The sequence below is a fragment of the Trachurus japonicus genome, chromosome 3, assembly GCF_045865225.1.
Source record: "Trachurus japonicus isolate A0001 chromosome 3, Traja_1.0".
NCBI classification, from domain to species: Eukaryota; Metazoa; Chordata; class Actinopteri; order Carangiformes; family Carangidae; genus Trachurus; species Trachurus japonicus.
Window position 1 is genome coordinate 4,905,594 of NC_140909.1, and position 24,012 is coordinate 4,929,605.

The 24,012-nt window shown below is 43.7% G+C and overlaps 1 protein-coding gene across 3 annotated transcripts in view; it reads left to right on the plus strand.

The window, feature by feature from the left end:
• Positions 1-228: 228 nt before the first annotated feature.
• pcdh9 (protocadherin 9) overlaps positions 229-24,012 on the plus strand; it is a 254,675-nt gene continuing 230,891 nt past the window's right edge. For all 3 annotated transcript variants that reach the window (XM_085805648.1, XM_085805667.1, XM_085805658.1), the window contains exons 1-2: positions 229-1,209; positions 1,833-5,011. In XM_085805648.1, coding sequence (XP_085661774.1) covers positions 1,976-5,011 — 3,036 coding nt within the window. In that variant the 5' untranslated portion in view covers positions 229-1,209; positions 1,833-1,975. The remainder of the gene's footprint in view (positions 1,210-1,832; positions 5,012-24,012) is intronic.

Here is a 24,012-nt window from a genome sequence, read left to right on the forward strand (position 1 = left end):
TTTTTTGGTTAAGCGTCTCTCTCTCTGCAGCCTGCAGCATCTTCACAGGAGCATCTCACCGCGGACAGCCAGCCCCTCCGGTCTCAACCGCACTTAAGTGACGTGAGCGCGGGCCAATGGCGTCGCTGCTCGGGATGTCGACGCCACTGAAGGAGAGGGGCGGTGTCCAATGACGAGGGTCGTAGGGGTAGGGAGGTGGAGGAGGAGGAGGAGGAGGAGGGAGGGGGGCAGCAGCAGCGTCGGTGTGGTGTACTTCACCACCCCTCCTATGGGTTTACAGAGAGTTAGTGCAAGATATTCTGCTCTGGGAGTGAGAGTGCAAGGATAAACGGCACATCCACGCTGCGCATCGGTGTCACACTGAACAGCCTCTTTTTATATTTCGGCTGCTTTCTCTTCTGCAACTGGGATCGACTCTGACATTACTCTGATCTTTCATTTTTGTATCTTTTTTTTTTTTTTGATTATTACTATTATTCGCAAGAAATGCCTTCATGATCTTTTTTTAACCTTGCGCGTCTTCTGCGTCGGCTGCTTATTGATGGAGCTGTGCGAACTTGAAACATGACGGGACACGAGTGTCTCTTCTTTTTCTTCTTCTTTTCGCGTCGGCGCCTTCACCTTAACAGGTAGCCGAGGGGAAAGAGGAGAGGAGAGGAGGAATAAGAAAGAAAAGAGGGAGAAATAATCATAATTTAAAAAAAAAAAAGAGAGAAAAAAAGAAAAACGCCGGTGTTTTGCTGGGACGGGTGCGGGAGATGAGCATTGATTTCGGGAGCCGCTCTAATGGAAGACACCGCAAACCACTGAGCACCTGGCTGGCTGTGTGAGCCGGAGAGCAGCGCTCAGCACCGCAACCACCGCAGGTCGCACAATTAGATCCTGTCCGTTCCCGAAGTTAAATGGGGGGAAAAGGGAACTGCGACATATGCAGCCTGTAAATTAGCCCAGTTTGTGTGACCAGCTGGGGATTTTTTTTTCCTTGAGTCTGATTATACTCCTTATTTTTTCATTATTAATATCATTCCCCTCCTTCATCTCCTTTCCTGGATCCAAAGCCAGCCAGATCTCTTGACTGAGGACAGAGGAGGATATCTTTTTACCCGAATAAGCTCGCAGGCAACACTGGATGAGAAGACTATGAGCTGACACACTCCAGTTTTTTTTTCTCCTGCTTCTTCTTCTTTTCCTGAGCTGGAACGGATTTGGGTATGTAAGATAAGAATAGGTCTCAGTTGCCCACTAAGAAATCACAAATCTGACTGAGCTTATTTTGTATAGGGCTTCGTTCCTTCATTCATTCATTCATTCATTCATGCGTATTGGGTTCGCGGAGGAGCCCACACGCAGCTGAGGCTCTTTCAATTTTGGCAATTTAAGTGTAAAATTAATAAGGCTGTGTTATGTGTTGTGAAGTTTTGTGGCCAATGGGGGTGGGGGGAGAGGTGGTAGGGGGTGCGTGAGGGGGAGTAGGGGGAGTGGGGGGGTTTGAGGCGCTGAAAAATCTTGGTGACCATAAAGATGAGGAGGATTTAGAGAGAGGGAGCATCAGACATGAATGGCTGCCTAAATGGTTGCTGCAGTGTTTTGGTTGATTTTTTTTTCATGCCCCCCCCACCTCCACCTCCCCTCTACCCCAATTCCTCCTCCTGTGAATTGTTGATTAAAAGCCTATGGGCAGGATTTGATAGTAAATTGTTGAGAAAAAAGTGGACGAAGCAGCTGAGTGTGAGGACTGAGGGAGGGGGGGTTGTGTGTGTGATAATCAGATTTAATTACAGTGTGATGCTGAAGTTACTGCCCTGATGAGAAACTCTGTCATGTATTCGTAGGTTTGTCTGTGGAAGATTCCTGCTGCTGCTGCTGCTGCTGCTGCTGCCTTCACATGCCAGGAGTCGCTGCCTGTAACGACGACGCTGCGTTAGAAAGAAGAAACCCTTTGAGTTGAGAAGCCTGGAAACACATTCGCTCTGTCATGGATCTAAAAGACTATTACCTGTTGGGAGCCCTACTCGCCTGCATATGGCTCGATCCTTCGATAGCCCAAGAGCTGATCTACCCGATCAGGGAGGAGTTGCAAGAAAACGTCCTCATTGGAAACATACCAAAGGACCTAAACATTTCCCATACAAATGCTGCCACTGGAGCGAGTGCTAATCTCGTGTACCGGCTCGTCTCCAAAGCAGGAGATAACCCGCTGGTGCGCGTTCTGAGCAGCACTGGGGAGATATTCACAACATCAAACCGGATCGACAGGGAGAAGTTGTGCCCCGGCCCCTCGTTCGAGGACAGCGAGTGCTCCTTTGAAATTGAAGTGGTCATTCTGCCTAATGATTATTTCAGGCTGATTAAGATCAAAATCATCGTCAAAGACACAAATGATAATGCCCCCATGTTCCCGTCCCCTGTGATCAACATCTCCATCCCGGAGAACACGCTCATTAACAGCCGCTTCGCCATCCCCTCCGCCACCGACCCAGACACCGGCCCCAACAGTGTCCACAAATACGAGCTGATCAACGGGCAAAGTGCCTTCGGCTTAGACATAGTAGAAACGCCTGAGGGGGAGAAGTGGCCCCAGCTCATTGTGCAGCAGAATCTGGACCGAGAGCAGAAGGATACGTACGTAATGAAGATCAAAGTGGAGGACGGAGGCAGTCCGCAGAAATCCAGCACTGCCATCCTCCAAGTGACAGTGACGGACGTGAACGACAACAAGCCGGTGTTTAAAGAGAGCCAGATAGAGGTGCACATACCGGAGAACTCCCCCATCGGCACGTCTGTGGTGCAGCTCCAGGCCACAGACGCAGACATTGGGGCAAATGCAGAGATACGTTACGTATTTGGGACTCAGGTGTCGCCTGCTACGAAAAGACTCTTTGCATTAAACACAACATCTGGCTTAATTACAGTGCAGAGGCCCCTGGACAGAGAGGAGACGGCTATTCATAAGCTGTCTGTGTTAGCCAGCGATGGCAGCTCCAGTCCTGCCAGAGCTACTGTTACCATAAATGTGACTGATGTTAATGACAATCCACCTAATATAGACCTGAGATACATAATCAGCCCCATTAATGGCACTGTTTTCCTCTCGGAGAAGGATCCCATCAATACTAAGATTGCTCTCATCACGGTGTCAGACAAAGACACTGACATCAATGGCAAGGTCATTTGTTTCATAGAGAAGGACGTGCCCTTCCATCTCAAGGCTGTGTACGACAACCAGTATCTGTTAGAGACATCTGCCCTGCTCGACTACGAGGGGACCAAGGAATACAACTTTAAAATCGTAGCGTCTGACTCTGGGAAGCCGAGCTTGAATCAGACAGCCCTGGTGAGAGTGAGGCTGGAGGATGAGAATGACAACCCACCTATTTTTACTCAGCCAGTTATTGAGCTGGCTGTTATGGAAAACAACAAGCGTGACCTGTTCCTCACTACTCTCAGCGCCACGGACGAGGACAGCGGGAAAAACGCAGAGATAGTTTATCAGCTCGGACCAAATGCATCTTTCTTCGATCTCGACCGCAAAACGGGGGTCCTGACCGCATCAAGGGTTTTTGACCGCGAGGATCAGGATCGGTTCCTCTTCACTGTAACGGCCAGAGATAACGGGACGCCCCCCCTGCAGTCGCAGGCTGCTGTTATTGTAACAGTGCTAGATGAGAACGATAACAACCCAAAGTTCACACATAACCACTTTCAGTTCTTTGTGTCGGAGAACCTTCCTAAATACAGCACTGTGGGGGTGATAACTGTGACAGATTCAGACGCTGGAGAAAACGCTGCTGTTTCTCTTTCCATACTGAATGACAATGAGAACTTCATCCTGGACCCGTACTCGGGGGTGATCAAATCTAACGTGTCGTTTGACCGGGAGCAGCAGAGCTCCTACACGTTCGATGTGCGGGCCGTGGACAGCGGCAGGCCTCCCTGCTCCTCGGCCGCCAAGGTGACCATCAACGTCATCGACGTCAACGACAACACCCCCATCGTCATCTACCCCCCCTCCAACACGTCCTTCAAGCTCGTCCCTCTGTCCTCCATCCCGGGGTCGGTGGTGGCGGAGGTGTTTGCGGTAGACGGCGACACGGGGATGAACGCCGAGCTCAAATACACGATTGTGAGCGGGAACAACAAGGGTCTGTTCAGGATCGACCCCGTCACCGGGAACATTACTCTGGAGGAGAAACCTGCAGTGACTGACATAGGCTTACACAGGTTAGTGGTCAACATCAGCGACCTGGGTTACCCCAAATCCCTCCACACTCTGGTGCTGGTGTTCCTGTACGTCAACGACACCGTGGGCAACTCCACGCTCATCTACGACCTCATCCGACGCACCATGGAGACGCCCATCGACCGCAACATCGGCGAGAGCAGCGAAACGTATCAGAGCGGCGACTATCTGACCATCATGATCGCCTTCGTTACCGGCGCCTTCGTGGTGATCATCGTCATCTTCGTCACGGTGCTGCTGCGCTGTCGCCACGCGTCCCGCTTCAAAGCCGCCCAGAGGAAAAAGCAGGGGGCCGAGTGGATGTCGCCCAACACCGAGAACAAACAGAACAAGAAGAAGAAGCGCAAGAAAAGGAAATCCCCCAAAAGCTCCCTGCTCAACTTCGTCACCATCGAGGGGAACAAGCCCGACGATCCGGCCCACGAGCCGATCAACGGCACCATCAGCCTGCCCACGGAGCTGGAGGAGCAAGGGATCGGACGCTTCGATTGGAACGCCACGCCCACCACGACCTTCAAGCCCAGCAGCCCAGACCTGGCCCGGCACTACAAGTCCGCCTCGCCGCAGTCGGCCTTCCACCTCAAGGCCGACACGCCGGTCTCGGTGAAAAAGCATCACGTGATTCAGGAGCTCCCATTGGATAACACATTTGTCGGGGGCTGCGACACCCTTTCCAAGAGGTCCTCCACCAGCTCCGACCACTTCAGTGCCTCAGAGTGCAGCTCCCAAGGAGGGTTCAAGACGAAGGGGCCCATGCACACCAGACAGCAGGTAAAAGAGCACTTTTACTGGTCTATAAGTACTGCCTATAACTGCCCTGTTCCACAGTGCTAAAGTGCCAGTCTAGATTAGAGACTCGCTCTAAGTTACTGTGAAGCAACAGATTAAGAGTACAGGAAGACATACTGCTTCAGCAAGTTCCACTGTTTCTCAAACTTAAACATGAAAAAAAAGAAAAAAAAAGAGAGAAAGAGTAACTTGAACAACTGCTAAGTAATGGAGTTGATGATGGACTCACCAATCACATGCATTATTTTGGGGGAACAATTATAGACTGATGTTTTGTCGTTAATATATATTTAATTCCTATTTAACAAAATGCAAGTGGGTCAGTGATTGCCTTGCCTTACTTTGTCTATTCAGTAATCAGGTTAGATCACTGGAAAAAATGTACCAACATAACATTAATTGTGACTCAATGTTCTTTGTGAAAGAAACATTTTTTTCTTGCCTATCTACTCAGATTACTGTTCTCATCATCAGAGATTAATGCTGCACACATTCTCCAAAAAAAACAAAACAAAAAAAAGAAATAGCAGACTAGCTGACTTTTCACCTCTCTCCTCATAAAACTCTTGAGTGTATTCATGTTTCTTTTTTGTTTGTTTCTTCGTTTTGGTGTGTACTGTAATATCACAAAAAAAGACTTTGTAACCTTTCCTCAACACCTGCAGCAATAACAACAGTCAATAATTAGTCTGCTGCTGCGGTGGTATTGTGAATGTCACTGTAGGCTTTGCCACATCATCTAAGCTCGAATTAAATGCCTCCTCTCGAAGCACACTAGCGAACTGAGTGAAGCTTGTCTGGAACTTGATACACATCCAATTCAAAAAGGATTAGCCAATAATGAGCCTCAAATTTCAACGTAATCCATGCTGCTTTTTATCAAAGCCTTATTAATTTTTCTGCTAATAAAGCACCACTACACAACACACAGTTCTAATCTAATGGGACACACGTGGACAAATACAGGGAGCAGCAGCAGCAGAGAGAGGGAAGAGAGAGAGAGAGAGTGAAGGAGGGGGGGTGAAAGAGTGAGAGTGTTGTCAGTGGGTCAGGCTTGATGGGTGGTGGTACTGAACCTTTAGGTGGCAGTGTTGAGCTGCATGGCACCGCCTGGCACTACGCCAACCTGCAGTGGACTTATAAATGCAAGGGAGGAGAAGAAAGGAGTGAAACCTTTGTTGGTGTTCTTAGTGAAATACTCTCGCCTAATGATGCAGAGGCTGCACGGAGAGAGAGAGAGTGTGTGTGTATGTGTGTGTGTGTGTGTATGTGTGTGCGTGTGGGGGGGGGTGGGATAAGATTGATAATGGCAGTTAGAGATTTGAGTGATAAGATCTATCCGGAGACAGAGAGAGTGGAATTACAGGGGTGACACTGTTGAGGCTCCTATCGATGCATATACCTCCGGGTCACTGCATCTGGGGTTGCATTTAATGTGTTTTCTGTGTGAGAGGTAGCAGTCAAAAGAGGCATTCACTTTGGCGTCATTTGCCAGGCGCCGTTGGTGTGTGTGTGTGTGTCATTGAATGTGTCTGAGAGGGAGGGAGAGAGAGAGGAGAGGAGAGGAGAGGTGATGAAATGGGTGATGGTGGTGGTGGGGGGGTTCAGCCCTTAGAGGAGGAGGACACATGAGATATGACACTATACTGTAAGCACAACTTCATTGATTTGCTCAGTCATGCCACAATTCCATACAAGTTTTATTGGAATCAATAATTCTGACAAATGATTCAAAAGGAGAAGCACACAAACAGAGGCAGTGTGTTCTATGTAGTGCCATTGATAACATAAATAATGCACCGCTGACGTGCTCGGTGCAATCCGATTAATATTTTTCTATGATCTTATGTGTGTGTGTGTGTGTGTGTGTTAAAGCGTTAATGTAAATCTTCTAGAAGCTTTGAGGGGATGAAACGGACCTCAAGCTGTGCCTCGAGTCTAATTTTACCTCTTTTTCCAGAGCGGACCAGTCCAGTCCAGTCTCACCCACTCCATCCATCTTCATTCAACATCGTCCAACAACATGAAACTCATCACAAATGCATAATCATACTGCTATTTATTCCTACTTGACTGCTAAAAACAATGTTATTTTTGGATATGGACCAAACCCAGTATGGTTAAAAAGGAAACAAAAGCAGCAGTGAGATATCCTTCACATCAGCAATACCTATGAATGACTCAATTAAACATGCACTAATATATTTTGACTGCACACAAGGGTACACTGTCTTATCTCTGTTTCCTTATTATTATTAGGCGAAAAAGTAATTTTCTACCTTACCGCTATTAGCTAATGTCAATCTGTGGATATTTTGTAATGAAGACTCTTAAAGCATATCTGATTGGTTCGTAGCAATAATTACTCTGTAAAAAAACATCTCACTGATAACAAAAAAAAAAAGAAGCTCACATTTGAGGCTAAATGGCAGTTATAGATTGTGGTGAAATCAATAACTGCACTGACGTGTCTTAGTGCATAAAGCAGGGTGAGTTATCAATGTCTCTGTCAGTTCCATATTTTGATTTTTTGGTTTTCTTTTGCACCCAATGAGACTGTCTGTATTGACACGTGCATGTCATCTCCATCCCACAGTTTTAATAAGTAGCTGTCCTCTTTGAAACCGGCCTGCATGTCAAGTCAAAACAAGTATAAGCCAAAAATACCAGTTACCTCAGAGTGAGTCTTTAAACAGACAGTATATCCAAAAGGTAATATCATCGGATTATCATATCACATCATATTCCCTGCAGAGTAGAAGCGCTTTGGAAGAAGATAAAGAAAACCCCCGCCATTATTATAATACATCATATACACATACTAGCTGATAAGAATAAGTAATAAAATAAGTCAAATTATTGCCTGTTATTTTTCAATTGTCAAAAAAAAAAAAAAAGCGGTTTGATGTGCTTTACATTGAAATTGCAGCCAGTTGGGTGCTGAAATGTTGCACCATTATAAAGCATGGCAGAGTTATGTGATGGAGTGATGAAATAACAAACCAACATCAATCAGCCCATTGTCGCCTGAAGTTGACATGAAATCAGCCGTTAATTGAAAGATGACGTTCAAAAGAAAAGACGTGCACAGCCCAAGTCGAAGCAAACCCCTTGTCTTTTTTTATTTCTCTCCCTCTCTCTCTCCCTCTCTCTCCCATGTTCTCAACAGTCCCTCTATGCAACATCAGCAGCAGTGGGTGAATAAGGGAAAAAACTGAAAGGAAAAATTTATAAACAAGTAAACCGAGAGAAAAGAGGTGGAGAACAACGGCAGAGCGTGATGTCTTCTTCTCCTTCTTCTTCTCAGAGAAATGTAGAACAGAGGGAATAGAAGTACAATAGCAGACATCTACAGCGGTGTCATCCCAGACAAACGCCGAGTGGAATCAGCTTTAGAGAGACCCCAAACTTTGCTGCTAGCAATAGGAGCAATCCTTGCCTTCCCTTTCCTTCCCTCTCCTTTCTTTTTTCTCCCTTCCACTTATTATTTACCCTCCAGGGACCTACATTAGTGTAAACAACGCTGAGGAAAAAAAAAAAAAAAAAGCATGAAAACACTGTCCTAGTTTCACAATGCAACACAAGCATCTAAGAAACCAAGTCTAATCCTAGCCGTTTCACCATCAGTCTTACTTCCTCCTTTCAGTAGTCTCAGTCGACATGGATGTGGTGCACGAACATAACGAGAACATGAGCCCAGTGGCTATGCATTAACCATGTAGTGCACATCAGATCCCTAGGCCCATGTTATGGACATGTTTTTTACTGAGGATGCAGTGTCTGAAACGTCATGCTTAATCAATTATGTTCCGTCTTTTAAGTCCTCACTCTTCACCATTAACCTTAAAGAAACCCCATGGTGAACGTGAAAATAAGGCTGTTTATTTCCTGCACATATGGATTAATATGTAGGCTACTTTCTAACAGATGCATACTGATGCATCCTTTTTTCTTTTTTTTTTTCTTCCTCTGCTCACTTTGTGATGGTAATAGGCATTATATGTTATGATGCACAATTATGGGGCCATATATGGGGGCTTTCAGTGGTGCAGCCATGTGGCCTGAACACCTCATGTGTAAAAAGGCTTAATTGCTGTGGGTTATTAGTGCTTTTCTTGCGTGGCAGAAAAGATGCAGGCGCTGAAAGGAAATCGCGTATGTACAGTTCATCTATCCCACACTGCTCTGATGTCCTCTCCTCTGTAGCACAGATCATGCCTCAGCTCTGGGGACAGAAGAATAACAGCTCCCTTTTGTGCAGCTTCACTGTACTGTAGTTACAACACTATATAAAACAACTGACAACATATTCGTATTAGGTTGACTTAATCAAACTAATTCTGTAGGTTTTTTTGGCTTCAAATTACCGTCTGCGCCCGACTCGCATAGCAGTTCCCTGAAAATAAAGTTGAAATAGGTTTCAGTCACAAAACATGAGCCGGATATTAAATATTACAGTAGATGTAGAGTTTCGATCTTTGAGGGAGAACTGGGGAATCTTTAGCAGAGTAAGTCCTGGAGTAGTTGTCTTGTCAGTACATTTTAATGAATGGACATTCTATGCAAACAGGAGTTTGTACAGACCATTGTAATTATGGAGCCTTGGGGGAGTCGTCCTTCTTGTGCAGGTTCATTTGCCACATTAATAAGGGGATTAGTAGTACGTACGGGGGCTGATGGCAGCAGGAGAAGTTTGAGAAGATTAATGAACTATGACAATGTTGCACCTGAGGGGAAAAGTCTGTTGCAATATCTTCTGGGTTGTGCTGACGCAGAGTTTGGCGCCATGAAAGACGAAGATGGAGAGAGGCCAGTGATTGTTGCCGACTGTGATCATACATCCTTTTCCTCAGCTATCCTGTCACTTCCTCGGGATGCTGTGTTTGTGATCTCCTCCAACTGTACATGTCACATGACACGTTTGACTGAATGTGGCCCAGCAGATTAAACACAACTTTTAAAATCACATTGTTCTTGTGCATAAGAACGAAAGAAAATTAGAAGGAGAAGCATAAACTGGATAAATAACTATGAAGACAGTAATTAACCAAATCTTTTAGCAAATTCTGTGTTGTCTACAGCCGGGTCTGGTGCCAACTTCAGGTTAATAATTAAGCAAAATACCGGTAGATGCAAAAAAAAAAAAGACTGACCTGACTCCTTCCTGCAGAGTGAAATGTAACAGATCCTGAAAACAAACGTACGTAGCTATCAGGAGATAGTAAGCCAATAAGTCTGTGAGTGAAGTTCCTATCAAAGCTTTAAATCATCAGTGGAGGATTTGTGAGTCTCTTTACTGCAGACAACATGGTATTCCTTTTAAAAAACTTGTCATGTCCTCTATGTCTAGGTGGGTAAAAGGAAATGAAATGGATTGCGGGCTATACTAAGGTAGTGGGAGTAAGTACTACCAGAGTAGATTATTGCCCCAAGGGGGATCCAGTTTTGTCTGCACAAAACAACAAAATAAATCAAAGCTCCCTGTTGGTACACTGGCTGAACTGTGGAGTTCATTTATATGTTTTTATTTTCCTCTGTTGAGAAAAATGAAGTGCTACTGATTTTTAATATATTTATATATTTATTTATTTATAGCCTTTTGTTTTTTTTTTTCTTCTTTTTTTTTTCTTTGATGTCTATAACTGCCAGGGGGCAAAATTGCCAAAAAACACAGATGATGGCAAATTACCAGGAATTACATTTGATTTTTCTATGTGTGCATTTTTTTTTAAATTTTATTATTTATATATTCTCATTTCTGTTTGAACCATTTCTCATCCATGTCATTACACTGTTTTATCATGTGAAACATATATACAATGCAGTTTTGATAATGGCAAATGCTGTCATGTGTCAAAAGGCTTTATATATGTGTATGTGTGTGTGTGCGATTTGTTTTTGTCTGTTCTCAGTCTGTTGTTGTTTGTGCATCATTTGGCTGGCTACCCACTCATCTCAAATTTATCATCCATTTCTGCAATTTCTCCAAGCAAATTGATTGATGATCAATCTTCAGGCGGTTTGCTTTGTGAAATCAATGTGTTGCATGCACAAAAAAAATATACAAAAAACAACAAAAAAAACAACAACGTCATTGTGGCTTTTGTGAGACTGTCATTACTTAATTCATCTCCCTGTTTTCTGCTAATCCACGAAACACATTTCCCATATTTCTAAGGCAATCAATCAAGTTGACATACTAGCTTCATATTTATATTTGAAAAAAACAAAAAAACACTGCATGTTGAGCGAAAAGACAAACTGCAGCTAAAAAACACTTGAGGTATCATCTGAAATCTCTCAAATTTACCTTAATATAAGAGTAGAGGGTGGAAGAAAATGTTTCTTGACTGCTTGCTTGTCTGCAAAATATAAAGAAGAAGAAGAAAAAAATGATATAAAAAGATGAAGTTATGATGCTACTTCATTGTTTGAATGCCCTTCCCTAACCCAACCCCCCCCCCCCCCCCCCCCCCCCACCCCCCCTCACCCTCCCAGTCTCCAGCCCACACCTTTCACCCATGTTTTATCGGGGTCAATGCTGTTACATGCAATGTTAAATCACCGAGGGTGTGTTCACCTTTGTGTTCTGATCATTTGTGACAGATGAGGGTGCTCGGTGTATAGTCCCACTTTCTTCCTGTTACCAACCCCCCACTCCCACCCCCACCCCTACCCAACCCCTCTCCCTCCTCTCCCTTTATCATTACAGAATGATGGTGTGTGTGTGTGTGTGTGTAAAAGATGGGCAAAGCGGTGCTGTATGTCCTGACATGACAAACCCAGAGGGGGACGTGTCCTTGTCATTGGGTTGTTGTGTCAAGTGACACACAGGCTGCTGCTCTGTCACTAGCGTGTGCCACTGTCTAAACTAATAGTTGTGATAATGGCATTGCCAGCCAAAAACCGCCCTCAAGCAAAAGAGCCACACTTGACTTGAAATGTGACTGCCATTGACTGCTTCGCCACTGGGCCCCCATAGCTCACAGAGACTGTAACCCTCCATCGATGTAAATCTTTCTTGTATATATATATATATATGAGATGTTTCATGTAAATTGAACTCCTGGTAATCTTGCCTAATGTGCTGTGTTAAAAACAATAATGAACTTGTTTTATATATATATTTTTTTGATTTTGTTTCATTTTTTTGCCCTGCTTTCTCCTTTCCTTTCCTTTTTTTTTCTTTCTTTTTTCTCTCCTTCATTGCTGGGTATACATTAATTACATCTGAAATAAACTCTGCCACTGATTCAGTGCATTGCAACTCTTATTCTGTTTCTAAAAGCTTTATTTGAACAGTGCTATTCTACCTTTATAATTTCATAATAAATGTTTCAAAGAGATAATTCCTTTCTTGGTTTTTAATTTGTGCGTTTGTTCTCCTCTTGTGATGTTGTGATAAACATTTATGTATAAACTGGGATTTGTTTTAGTCAAGCTACCAATGTGTGGACCACTTCTAATCAGCATGTTTCCCCGTGAACAACTGCTTGGGCTGATAATAATTCAAAGTTTGAGCGTATAAAGACGGAAAAACAGTTTGTTTTAGGTTTGAAACGAGGCACTGAGACACAGCCAATGGAGTAATTCACTTACAGTGAAACTTTAAACTTAATTTAACCTGCTACTTCTTTAAACCCACACAGCCACATGAGCATGATGTCTTTATGTGTGTGCAGGGTGAAGGTATGCTGGATGTTGAGTTTAGCCTAGCTGACCTAAATACATGGATGTCAGTGGGATCAGGTTAGCATCTGCTCTCAAACATCTGCTGCACAGGGTTGTTGCAGACATTAAAACAAAACTCACTTGGACATATTTTCATTGACAGAGATTTCAGTTGCTGTTATGTTTAATCCTGCCCGTCCTTAGTTTGGAAGGACTACCAGAAAACACTGCCTGTGAGATAAATGTGGATAATTGTCTAGATAGATAGATAACTATTCGAAAAAGAAAAGAAAAGAAGAAAGTGTTTCGTCAGGTTTTTTTTGGGACGAATGAAGGGGAAATAAAATAAAAAAATTACACCCCAAAATATCCTCCAAGGAAGGATCTGAAGCAGCTCCTTTCCCTGCATCTTCAATGCTGCACAGTTGAGATTTAGTGCTAATTGGTGCAACAGTGGAAGCATGTGAATCATAACCTCCCCCAGTTACAGGTCTGCAAGAGCTGAACTGCAAATTAACAGCAAAAAAAAAACAACCTGCACCACAAAATCTGAAAGTTATCTTTGACTGTCGACAGTAATATCAGCAGTAAAAAAAAAAAAATGCAGCTTGAATTTTCCTAACCTACACCATCATCATCTCCATCATCATCACCACCACCAACAGCAGCAGCAGCAGTAGCACCAGCAGCTCCATCATAACAAGCAGTAACTCACTCAAAATGTGTATTTGTAATAATGTGTGGGGATCTGAGGAGGAGAAATGTGTTGGAACAATGTTGTATTTTCCTGGGCGAGAGCTGACTTTTTGTAGTGACACTCTGAGTTGTTAATCTCCAACTACCTTCCAGTTTAAGAAGTATAGATGTGTCACCTCTTAACTGGTTTTTCGCAGAATGAGAGAAAGAGAAGGGGAGGGGGGTGGTGGTGGAGGGCGATGGGTAGGGGGGGGGGTGTGGATTTCAAAGTGCCACGCCAACACATCTGCGGAAAGTAGGCCTAACTCAGCTTAATCTGTCCACTCCGTTTGAAAGCCAGAAGCAAAGCTTAGTCTGCATTTGAGTGAGTACGAGGAGGGGGGGGTTGAAAAAAAAAAAAAAAAAGAGGATAAATAAATAAATATAGGCTTTAAAGTTTGACCTCATCTATATGGTCACTTTCAAAAAGCTGTGTGCACTTACTGACTGGAATATGAAACCTGACATCTGACCTTAAGTATAATCATATTGCCTCTTTTCCAATCTCACATGGCCACATTTGCAAATTTAGCGGTGGCGGTGGCGGCTGCGGTGGCAGCGGCTGCGGCATCCATGTGGGACAGCGGTTAAACGGCAGCAGATAGGCTAGGATAGCGTGGATCTGTGGAGAAGCAATGGCATTATTGAATTTTGGTGAATTCACTTTTGTCTGGGCTGGCTGGCACAGAAGACATTTACAGACAGACAGACAGACAGACAGACAGACAGACAATGATCTGAATGGTCTCTGCTGTGTGACCTCTATATGCAGAGTGTGGTTAGTGGAAGAATAGGGAGGGTTAGTCAAGAGCTTTTTCCTTTACAAAGCATTTCTTCAATTAACATGCCTGTGGCGAAATGTAACACGTACGTTTTGCCAATGAGAGAGCAATTAGCAGATAGCACACAAGACAAAAGTCTCCTCTCACAGAAGAATTAAAACCGAACCATACCAGCGACCAGATGCATTAAATTCTACGTGTAGGCACGGCAATAGCTGGCTATACACTGCCTTTGTGACACATTTATAAACCCCTGTGTTCACATTGTTCTGTTGTACAACATTGTCATCATGAAATTGAGTGCACATGACAGAGCATAACATCCACCCAAACAATTATCCACACACAGGGATGATGTCACATGCCTTTTTAACCTTGTTTGGAGAGAGACCAGACTAATTCCGTCCTTGGTCTTCCACCAGCAGTGTCGTCAAAGCAGCCCTTGTCTCGTTATGTTATAGCCATTATGCGCTGGTATGTACAGTAAGTCAATAAAGATGATGGGCTGATGACCTACATTTGCTCAGACACACGATGCACTTGTAGTAGCAGATCTTTAACTAGCTTAAGAAGAGACAGACATACTCAGGGCACTGGCGTATACTTTAATAAAAGCTCAGTATCATCAAGAAAATGTACTGAGCTATGTGGTATTCATTGTGCAGCAAAATGCCTGCCCACTGTGATATGCGATGTGTATTACTTTCTCAGTTTAATGGATGTACAGAAGTGAATGTGAGTATTTGTTCTGTTGTACCAGGTTGAGATGAAGCTGAGTTTAACTGCTTTACCTTGACTGGCGGCCTGTTTAAGCTTCAGCAGCACATCATATTAAAAAAGGGACAGTTCAGGTTACTTGACATGAGGTTGTGTGGGGCGGTCATGCATAGTCAGAGTTACCTTCAGTATATTTGGATCAGCGCGTTTCCTGTTACAAGAGGTGGCCAGGAGCACCGGCACAGAGGCAGAGGGATGTGCTGGTGAGCATGAGGCCAGCAGAGGGGAAAAAAAAATGTTGTAGACTTTTAAGCGATGCCAACCGCAACAATCCAATATCTGTTTACATGCAAGAGAAATTGAGAAAGATTACACTGGAAATATTCTGCATGAAATGTTGATATATAAATGAATATTGCATTGTTTCATAGGGCGTCTTTTTAAAAGTGTATAAAACATTTTTTTCCCCCTGCAGGCCCCATGCACAGAAACACACATAGCTTTTCTAGTGTACCATGTTCCCTCTACAACCTCATACAACCCCATGTCAGATGACGCACACAAAATTATGGTGGCCCTGAGGGCTCAACACACTACAATCTAAGAAAACACACACACACATGCAAATGTGCTACACATTCAGAAAACACCCTAATCCCTTTGACAACACATGAGCTGCAAAAAGTCAAAACACAAGAGGGCGTTTCCAGGGGACACAAAAGAGTGACAGATTCAGCTCAAGTACAATATGTTTGCAATAATAGCTATGCGATTCATTGTGATATTGACGTTATGATAAACTTAACAACCATCTCCACAACTTCTACAGTCAAGAAGCTTTGAACAAAAGCGCCCCAGACTGGTCTGTCACTTTTTTATTGTGTCCCCAGAAACAATTCTGCTGTGCTGTGAGTTTTTGCAGCACTTTTATGTAGCCTGCACTGAGCCCTCAGGGCCACCGTACCAGACTATCCCTGTAAGTGAGATTCTTTTTTTTCAAATTTATTTTTTTATTGATGCACATAAGAAGGTACATAAACAAAAACAGAAAGGGCCTTAGTAACATTGCTCACAACATTGAAAAAAAAAAAAGAGCATAGCTTTCATGTATAGACCAGAGCGGCTTTTTTATGCAAATGAGAATGACTGATGCATTCTGGGTAATTTAGGGGCAGCACCCGGCATTTTTACATTGCACTCAGTGGCTTTTTGTGTTTTGATGGAGCGTAGACTAACTAACAATCAATTTGAATGTTTAATTTTTTGTTTCTTTTGTAGCACTATGTCTCATAATTATTTTGACACCCTCTTTGAAACCCACCGTTCACGCTATCTTGAAAAACTACAATTAATTAATCTACCGGTATGCTCCTTTAGCCTCCCACAATGATCAATGACCCCACACAGTGGCCAGAAATGTCTGACCCAGACATCTACACGTATTTGGTGGGAAGTTGGTTGGTTGGTTGGGAAGTGTTGTCTGTAAATAGCCTGTTAATAGCCAACTTTTTGTTAGTTAGTTTGTCAAGCCAGTTAGACTGAACTTTTCAATGGAGGGATGCCGGGCGCTGCCCCTAAATTACCCAGGATGCATCAGTCATTCTCATTTGCATAAAAAAGCTGCTCTGGTCTATAGCCTAAGTGAGATTTTAAACAATAATGTAGCAGCGAATGACATTTCTATGTTAACATGCGCGTGTGTGTCACATGTATTATATTAACAGGTGTGTCACCTGTAACTCAGTGGGCGGGGCCTCCGTACTTCTCAGCGCGGTAACTCAGGTCACGTCACCATCGTCGAGCTTCTTTCTCCTCCATCGGTGTTTATCCAGAGAAACCTCCCCCAGAGAGAGGGCCAAGGCCAGGGCACAGGCGGGCGGCCGTGGGTCGGCCAGTTGGGACTTCCAGTTTAAATGCCTGTAGTCCATTACTCCGTGAAAAAAAAAAACATACAAAAAGTTTAAAACCAGCTTGGGTCGGTGTCTTTACCCCGGTTCCCCGCTGAGGTCCCAGCGGTTATAAGTCTGACTTCACTTTCCCGGTATGAGCTCGCAGCTGACGCCGGTCCGTCTGAACCCCTCCACCCCACCCCCGGCCCCCATGGACGGCTAAAGGGCTCCAGCTTGACTCGGTTGCTGCTTCCTCCTCCTCCTCCTGGATGCGTAAGTAAGTTGACGGGTCCATAATATTATACGTCTCGCTTTCATTAGTGCGCGGCCACAGAAGCCACGCGGCTAACCGCTAGCTGCTAAGTGGCGGTGAGGAAGTTGGACTGAGGTTGGTTTAGTTGTGGTTGGCAATGGCAACCGTAGCTATGGCTAACGGGGCTAATTGGCTAACTGGCTAAAAAGTGCGTTTGTGTGATGATGATGATAGGCAGCGCGGGTATAATGGTCGTTTACTGGAGTGTTTTCTGCTGGTCCCAGTTGAGCTTCTGGGGCCGGTTGCACCAACTGGTCTTAACTAAGCCTGGTCGTAACTGCTAAGTTGGTCTTAACTAAGACCAGTCTTAAGAATGGACTTTAGGCCAGTTGCACCAGCTGGACTTAGGCCTGGTCTTAACTACGCCTGGTCTTAGCGAGGCGCGTTCATGTGAATGCCTACGTTGCGTGCGTTGCTAGGATACGTTGTAACAACCTTCCGCTGTCTTGCATCTTTGTATCACTGTTTGCGGAAACTATGGAGGAGAGAAAAAGGAAAGGAAATTTCACGGACACTGAGATTAGGAAGTTAATTGAGCTGTACAGTCAACACCGGGACACACTCACTGCCAAGCAGTCGAACATAATGACGAACAAGAAGAAACAAACGACTTGGTCCGCAATAACGGAGGAGATCAACAGTTGCTCGGACTCTGGCTGCCTTCGCTCAGAGGCTGATGTTAAAAAGAAATGGAAAGACCTTCTGAGTAAGGCAAAGAAGGATGCTTCGGCCAAAAAAACACACCAAACCGGCGGAGGTCCTCCCCCCAAAACATCGGTGTACAGTGACATAATTGTCGATGTCTTTGGTGAAGATTCACCGGCATTTACTGGGTTGGCAGGAGTGGAAAGCGGCGGTTATAGTCAACCGCTGGAAGACGTCCATCCAGAAATCAGCAGCGACCACAGTGATGAGAGCAGCAACACTGGAAACTGTGAAGGTGTGTGTGTGTGTGTTTTATACATTTATTTATTTATTTACTATTTATTTAGCCTATGTAGGCTATTAGTAATAGCTGAATAAAGTTAGGCTATACTAAAATCTGCCAGTAAACACTGCTTCTTGCGAGAGTGTAATAACGTAGCCTACATCTTTGAAATTGACAACGGTTGGCCATTTACTTATGAAATCACTGATTACAGAGTCGACCGGTGATGCCACATCTCCACAGTCCCATGACAGCAGCGGAGCAACACCGGCACGAAAGAGGAGGAGAGACGACGATTTGCAGCAGCTGCTGCTGGAGAAGGAGGTCGTCAGGGTGGAGGCTGAGACGAAAAAGCTCATAGTAGAGCAGGAAAAGTTGGAGCTGGAGAAGCAAAAGTTGAGTCTTGAAATTAAGCTGCTTCAACGGAAAATGGACACACCATCTATTTTTGAGGAGGAGGAGAGGTCTTATCATGTTTTAAACTGAATCAAAATACGCTATTAATACTAATACAAATAATCAGCCACAATTAATGTGCTTGTTTTGTTGTTGTTGTTTTTAACCTTTTTTTTTTTAACATTTTGAATCGAATACTATAGCCAATTTATCAGCCACAATCAATGTAAATAATAGACCTATACTAGTTTATTTTTCAAGCGCCATCATTTTCTTTCTTTGTGCTTGATATAGGCTAGGCTACTGTATATATATTTATTTCTTGTTATCTCATTTTGAATGAAATGATAATAATAATAATAATCAACCACAGATTTCATATAAACAATAAAATATTTATTCATTTACAATCATTCTTTCTTTATGTTTTTCTTTATATAGCCTACTCTGTATATCTTTTAGGCTATAGCCTATGTTATTATATTTGTATTTGGTTTACAACGAGCAGGCATTTAGACGGGAATCGAACAGAAGCCTAACAGTGAACAATTACAACGACAAGGAGCTGAATGAGATTAAACAATAGGAGAGATCTGTATGAACCTATAGGGCATTAACAATTTGTGCACGGACTAGTCGTCCACCGACGTCCTCATGCACTGCAGGCACTGCAGCGTGCACATCCTCCTCCTGAACCGGCTGATGGTGTTGCCTGGGCAGGGGGATCCTCTTGGTGACGCAGATGTTGTGGAGAACAGTGCACGCCGCCACCACAGTGCAGACTCTTTCCGGCCGCATCCGCATCTCCCCGTGAAGGCAGTGAAACCTAGAGAATTATTATTAGCCTATATTAGTAATTTAGTCTTTCATGTAGACCTGTTCAGCTATTTCACACACACACACACACACGCGCGCGCGCAGACGCACGGCGCATAAATTATTTTCCAGACATCCTGGTAAAAATATTTGTGTATTGGTGTGCATGCAGGGGAAATTATCAACATTATGATATCAAAAGAAAACGAAATTCGTTTTATAAAGCCAGTATATGAGCAAATAGTGGACTTCAATGTTGACGGCACTGATCAGCTGTTTTGTGAGGTGATCTGTCCTAATCAATGTAATAAATAAATAAATAAATAATAATAATAATAATAATAATAATAATAATAATAATATAATATAATAGCCTAATAATCACACTTTGTAGTTTACCTGCGCTTGAGGACTCCGATGCATCGCTCCACGATGGACCTGGTGGCGGCATGGATGGAGTTATACCGCCGGTCTTGCTCAGTCCTTGGAGCGAGTATCGGAGTCATCAGCCACCGTTTCAAAGGGTAGCCACTGTCCCCGAGAAGCAGCCCGTTCACCCTCCCAGCCTCAAAATCTTGGTACAGCATACTCTCCCGGAGGATGCGTGCATCGTGGGTGGATCCAGGCCATCTTGCCACCAGGTTGATGATACGATAACTGGCGTCACAAGCAATTTGTACATTGATGGAATGATAACCTTTACGGTTCACGTACAAATACTCATGATCAGATGGAGCCTGGATCTGGATGTGAGTCCCATCAATGCAGCCCAAGATTCCAGGGATGCCGGAGGTCTGGCGGAACCGTTGCTTCACCAACGCTGACTCTTCTCCGGTTGGGAGGCGAACATACCGCGGAAGGCGGCGGCTCAGGGCCAGTGACACCCTGCGGATGGCCCGGCAGGCGGTGGACTTGTGGACGCCGATCATGTCTCCAACGGTGTTTTGGAAAGCTCCATTTGCGTAAAAACGCAGAGCGATCAGCAGCTGCAGGGTTGGTGGCAGTGCTGCGTTGTGGTCCGACACAAATTCTAAGTCCGGTGACAGCTCGTCAACAAGTTCATACAGATCTCTCCTACAGAATCGAAACCTCTCAATCAGCTCCTCGTCGTTATAAATATCTAGTGGGTTGATTCTGTCCCTAATTATTCTTTCCCGTCTAAATGCCCGCTCGTTGTAAAGGCGATGTATAAGACGCGCCATCTCTTTCATTAACAGAAAGATGAAAGTTGTTACTATGGAAACAGGAATCTTTTTCAACTTTACGCCTGCTGCCGACCAGGCGTAATATTTACGCCTGGTCTTAGTTAAGCCTGGGCTTAAGACCAGCTGGTGCAACTGGCGTAACTGTGCGACTGGGCTTAGAACGCCAAGTTAAGCCTGGTCTTAGTTAAGACCAGGCTTAAGACCAGTTGGTGCAACCGGCCCCTGGTTGTGTGTGTGTAGTAGTAGTGGTAGTGACCACTGTGACCGAGCTTCTTGACACCGAGCTGACCCAGAGATGAAGGCAGGCGAGGGGCGGGTTGTGACCGGAAGAAGGCCGGAAGTGGTGCTAGTCTTGGTTTGAGATAACTAACTTACAGTAGTTGTTCTCTGGTGCAAAATCTACACAATCTCTAACTAAGTTGTTTTATTTGTTTGTTATTTGTTTGTAACAATGTAAGAAATGTTTGTTAAAGTAAAAATAGGATTTGTTGTTTGAATTACATTGCAATTGCAAGTAAGTACAAATCAACATTGTACTTGCTACTATAGGCAGTTGAGTGGATGTGCTTGGTTGCATTTCACACTAGGCTACTCCTTATTGTAGTCAAGACCACCTAACCCGAGACCGAGTCAAGAGTAAGACTGAATAATCATGTGGCTTGGTATCTACCCTATTCCTCAGCTAAAAAGAATAGATAATTTTATATAAAATCTACCATATTTATTTGAAACAGATTGAACAGGATTGAACAGATTTACACAGCATCACACAACCTGCTGTCTTTCCCACTGTTGACACTGGTGCAACCAAGTTTTTCAGATGGTTACACAAGCACTTTTGTAGAACACTTTTAGTTTTCTTAAAGTTATTGAAATATGTTACATAAACCAAAGTGAGCGAGTGATAGAAAGACATTTGTGGTTTAAAAACGAAGACTTCACTGCAGCTCTGTTCTTGACTGTCTGGGCTTGAGAAAAAATCCAGACAGAGTCCACCTTGACCAAGACCGAGGCGAGACCAAGAACTTGAAAATGTGGTCTGAAGCCCGGTCTCGAGTACTACAACACTACTATTCCTCACCTGAGTGTTTACTTTATACTGCACAATATTGTGAAGTACAACTGTGTGTTTGTGCTACAGTAAAAATCTGTAGCTGCAGACTTTAATAGATGACACTGAACTCTGCTGAGACTCTGTTAGACCTCTGGTGAGTGGAGAAGATTAAGGCCCCAAATAACAAAAAAGAAAGAAAAAAGTCCTCTTGATTGGTTGCCTTTCTCTTGGCCACATAATATCAACACACTCAGAAATAAAAGACTGTGTGTGCACAGCAGGGGTATCATTTTTTTTTTCTTTTATGAATATGAGTAGGAGTTTGTGAAGGGCTGTGTGTAACTTTCCTGTGCACACTAAGCACCGAAGTCAAGAGGTTAAAGTTGTGATTGGTAGCAGCATTATAATCATCCTTAAGGATTTAAAGACACTGTTATTAAAATGATAATGTCCTCATGTTCAAAGCAGAAGCACAGAGTCGCATCAGATTATTGATATAAAAAAAAATTTAAATAATAAAAGTAAGTAGAGAAGAGAAAAATCCTTATATAGTACACATCAACCCTTTGCTTCAGGAGTACGGTGATGACTTTGACTTGAGTCGACTGTAAGTTTTTAGCAGTCATATTGACTTCACTGAATATGCCTACATATGCTACATATTCCCATGTCGTTTGATAAATTGACAGATGCTTCTTCAACATGGAGCACTGGCTGGGAGCTTCACTAAATTAGTCAACTGCTCGACACCACTGCACTAAATTAAAATCAGGATCAGTCAGATGCTTGAAGAGGACCCAAGAGTTTGAGTTTTTTTTTTTTTTTTTCCCATTTCTATTCTGCTGCTCATGCACATGCTGTCATATCAACGCCCCCCACCCCCCCAGCCTCCATGTAATGACATTGTGGTCTAGTCCCACTGACATTTTCCTCTAGTGTAATCTTTTCCTTAACCAGTATCTAGTCACTCATACTCTCCCTTTGGGGGTTAAAAATGAAGAGAGGTGAGTGCATTTCTCAGATTGAATCCCCAAATGTGTTTGACTCTAGACAAAGAGAGAAAGTATTTTCATTTTCACCCGTAACAGCCCATCATCCTCCAGGACGGCAGCGAGTTATGCAGTGCTGCTGCAGGGAGGGAAGAGGAGGTGGTGGTGGTGGTGGTGAGGAAGGCCTATCCAGTGCGCTGTAATGTATGTATAAGATTCGTTTATTGAAGGGAGGTGCAGTGGTCACACCGCTGGGAGCCCGCAGCAAATGTTACTTCTCCTTTTTTTCCCCTTTTGTTTCCAAAGACGGACTGACATATGCCTACAACCGTACACGCGCTAAAAGGAATGAGGAGGTGGCCTAAAGGTTACACAAGTGAACTCTTGACCAGAAGGTTGCGGGGTCCATCCTTGGAAAGGCAAGATAAATTAGACTGGGGGAAGACAAACCACCACTGAGGTGCCCCTAAGCAAGGCACTTAACCCCCACTTGCTCCAGTGGGGTTGTTCAGTTGGATAAGGCTGTTGTTGCACTGGGCAGCTTCCAGGTGTAGATGTGTATGTGGAGCAGGATATTCTTGAAAAAAGAGCAGTCATACTAAGTGAAACTACCCTTGACAAAAAAAACACATTGAAAGAGAGAGAGAGAGAGAGAGAGAGCATAAATTGAGCTGTATTCTTATCTTCTGCATGATCTTTCGACAGAGGATTGAAATTTAACTGCTATTTCAGAGGCTTTTATGCAGATAAATATTATATCCAGACATCGTTCTCTTAGGACATGGTAGTTCGCTGTACGTGGATTCTTACTGGAAACATGCAAGACTAGGAAGAAGAGCAGAAACATGATTTATCGGGATTTTGATGGATCTCCATTGAAGCCCATCGTACTGAACGACTACATTAAATAGGATTTCACCACATTATTGTTCCCTGTGAGTACAAACATATCATCTTAAACTAACATTTGTACGTATAAACTATTATGATATCATATATCATTGATTTCTCCAATTACCGTGCACAAAAAACAAACACTCAGAAGCCCCAGCAAACATTTAATGATGAAGTCTAGTTAGGTAGCTCTTGTTCCAAATGAGAGCTTAAGCTATCACGGCATTAGCATCAGGAGAGGTTTGATCCTTCTGATTGAACTGCAGCAGATCATAGAATTAAGTGTAAATTATTCCCCATGGTGAATTGGATGAAGAACATTGATTAATTGGTGTTAAGACTAATTATATATTTCCTTAAATCTGCACTACATCATTAATAGATTCCCTTCATCACGACAACAAAGAGCAACAACACTTAGCCTGGGTGTAGCATGTGATTTTCTCTGCCACGGAGCACAATGAGAGATATGAGTGAATTAGTTGACATATAATGCTCTTCAGGGAGCTAATTAGATGAGAAGTTGTGATGTATGGCTGCTGGAAGGATGTGTGTCAACCCACTCCTGTTCAATGTATAGACCGCAGATTTGTA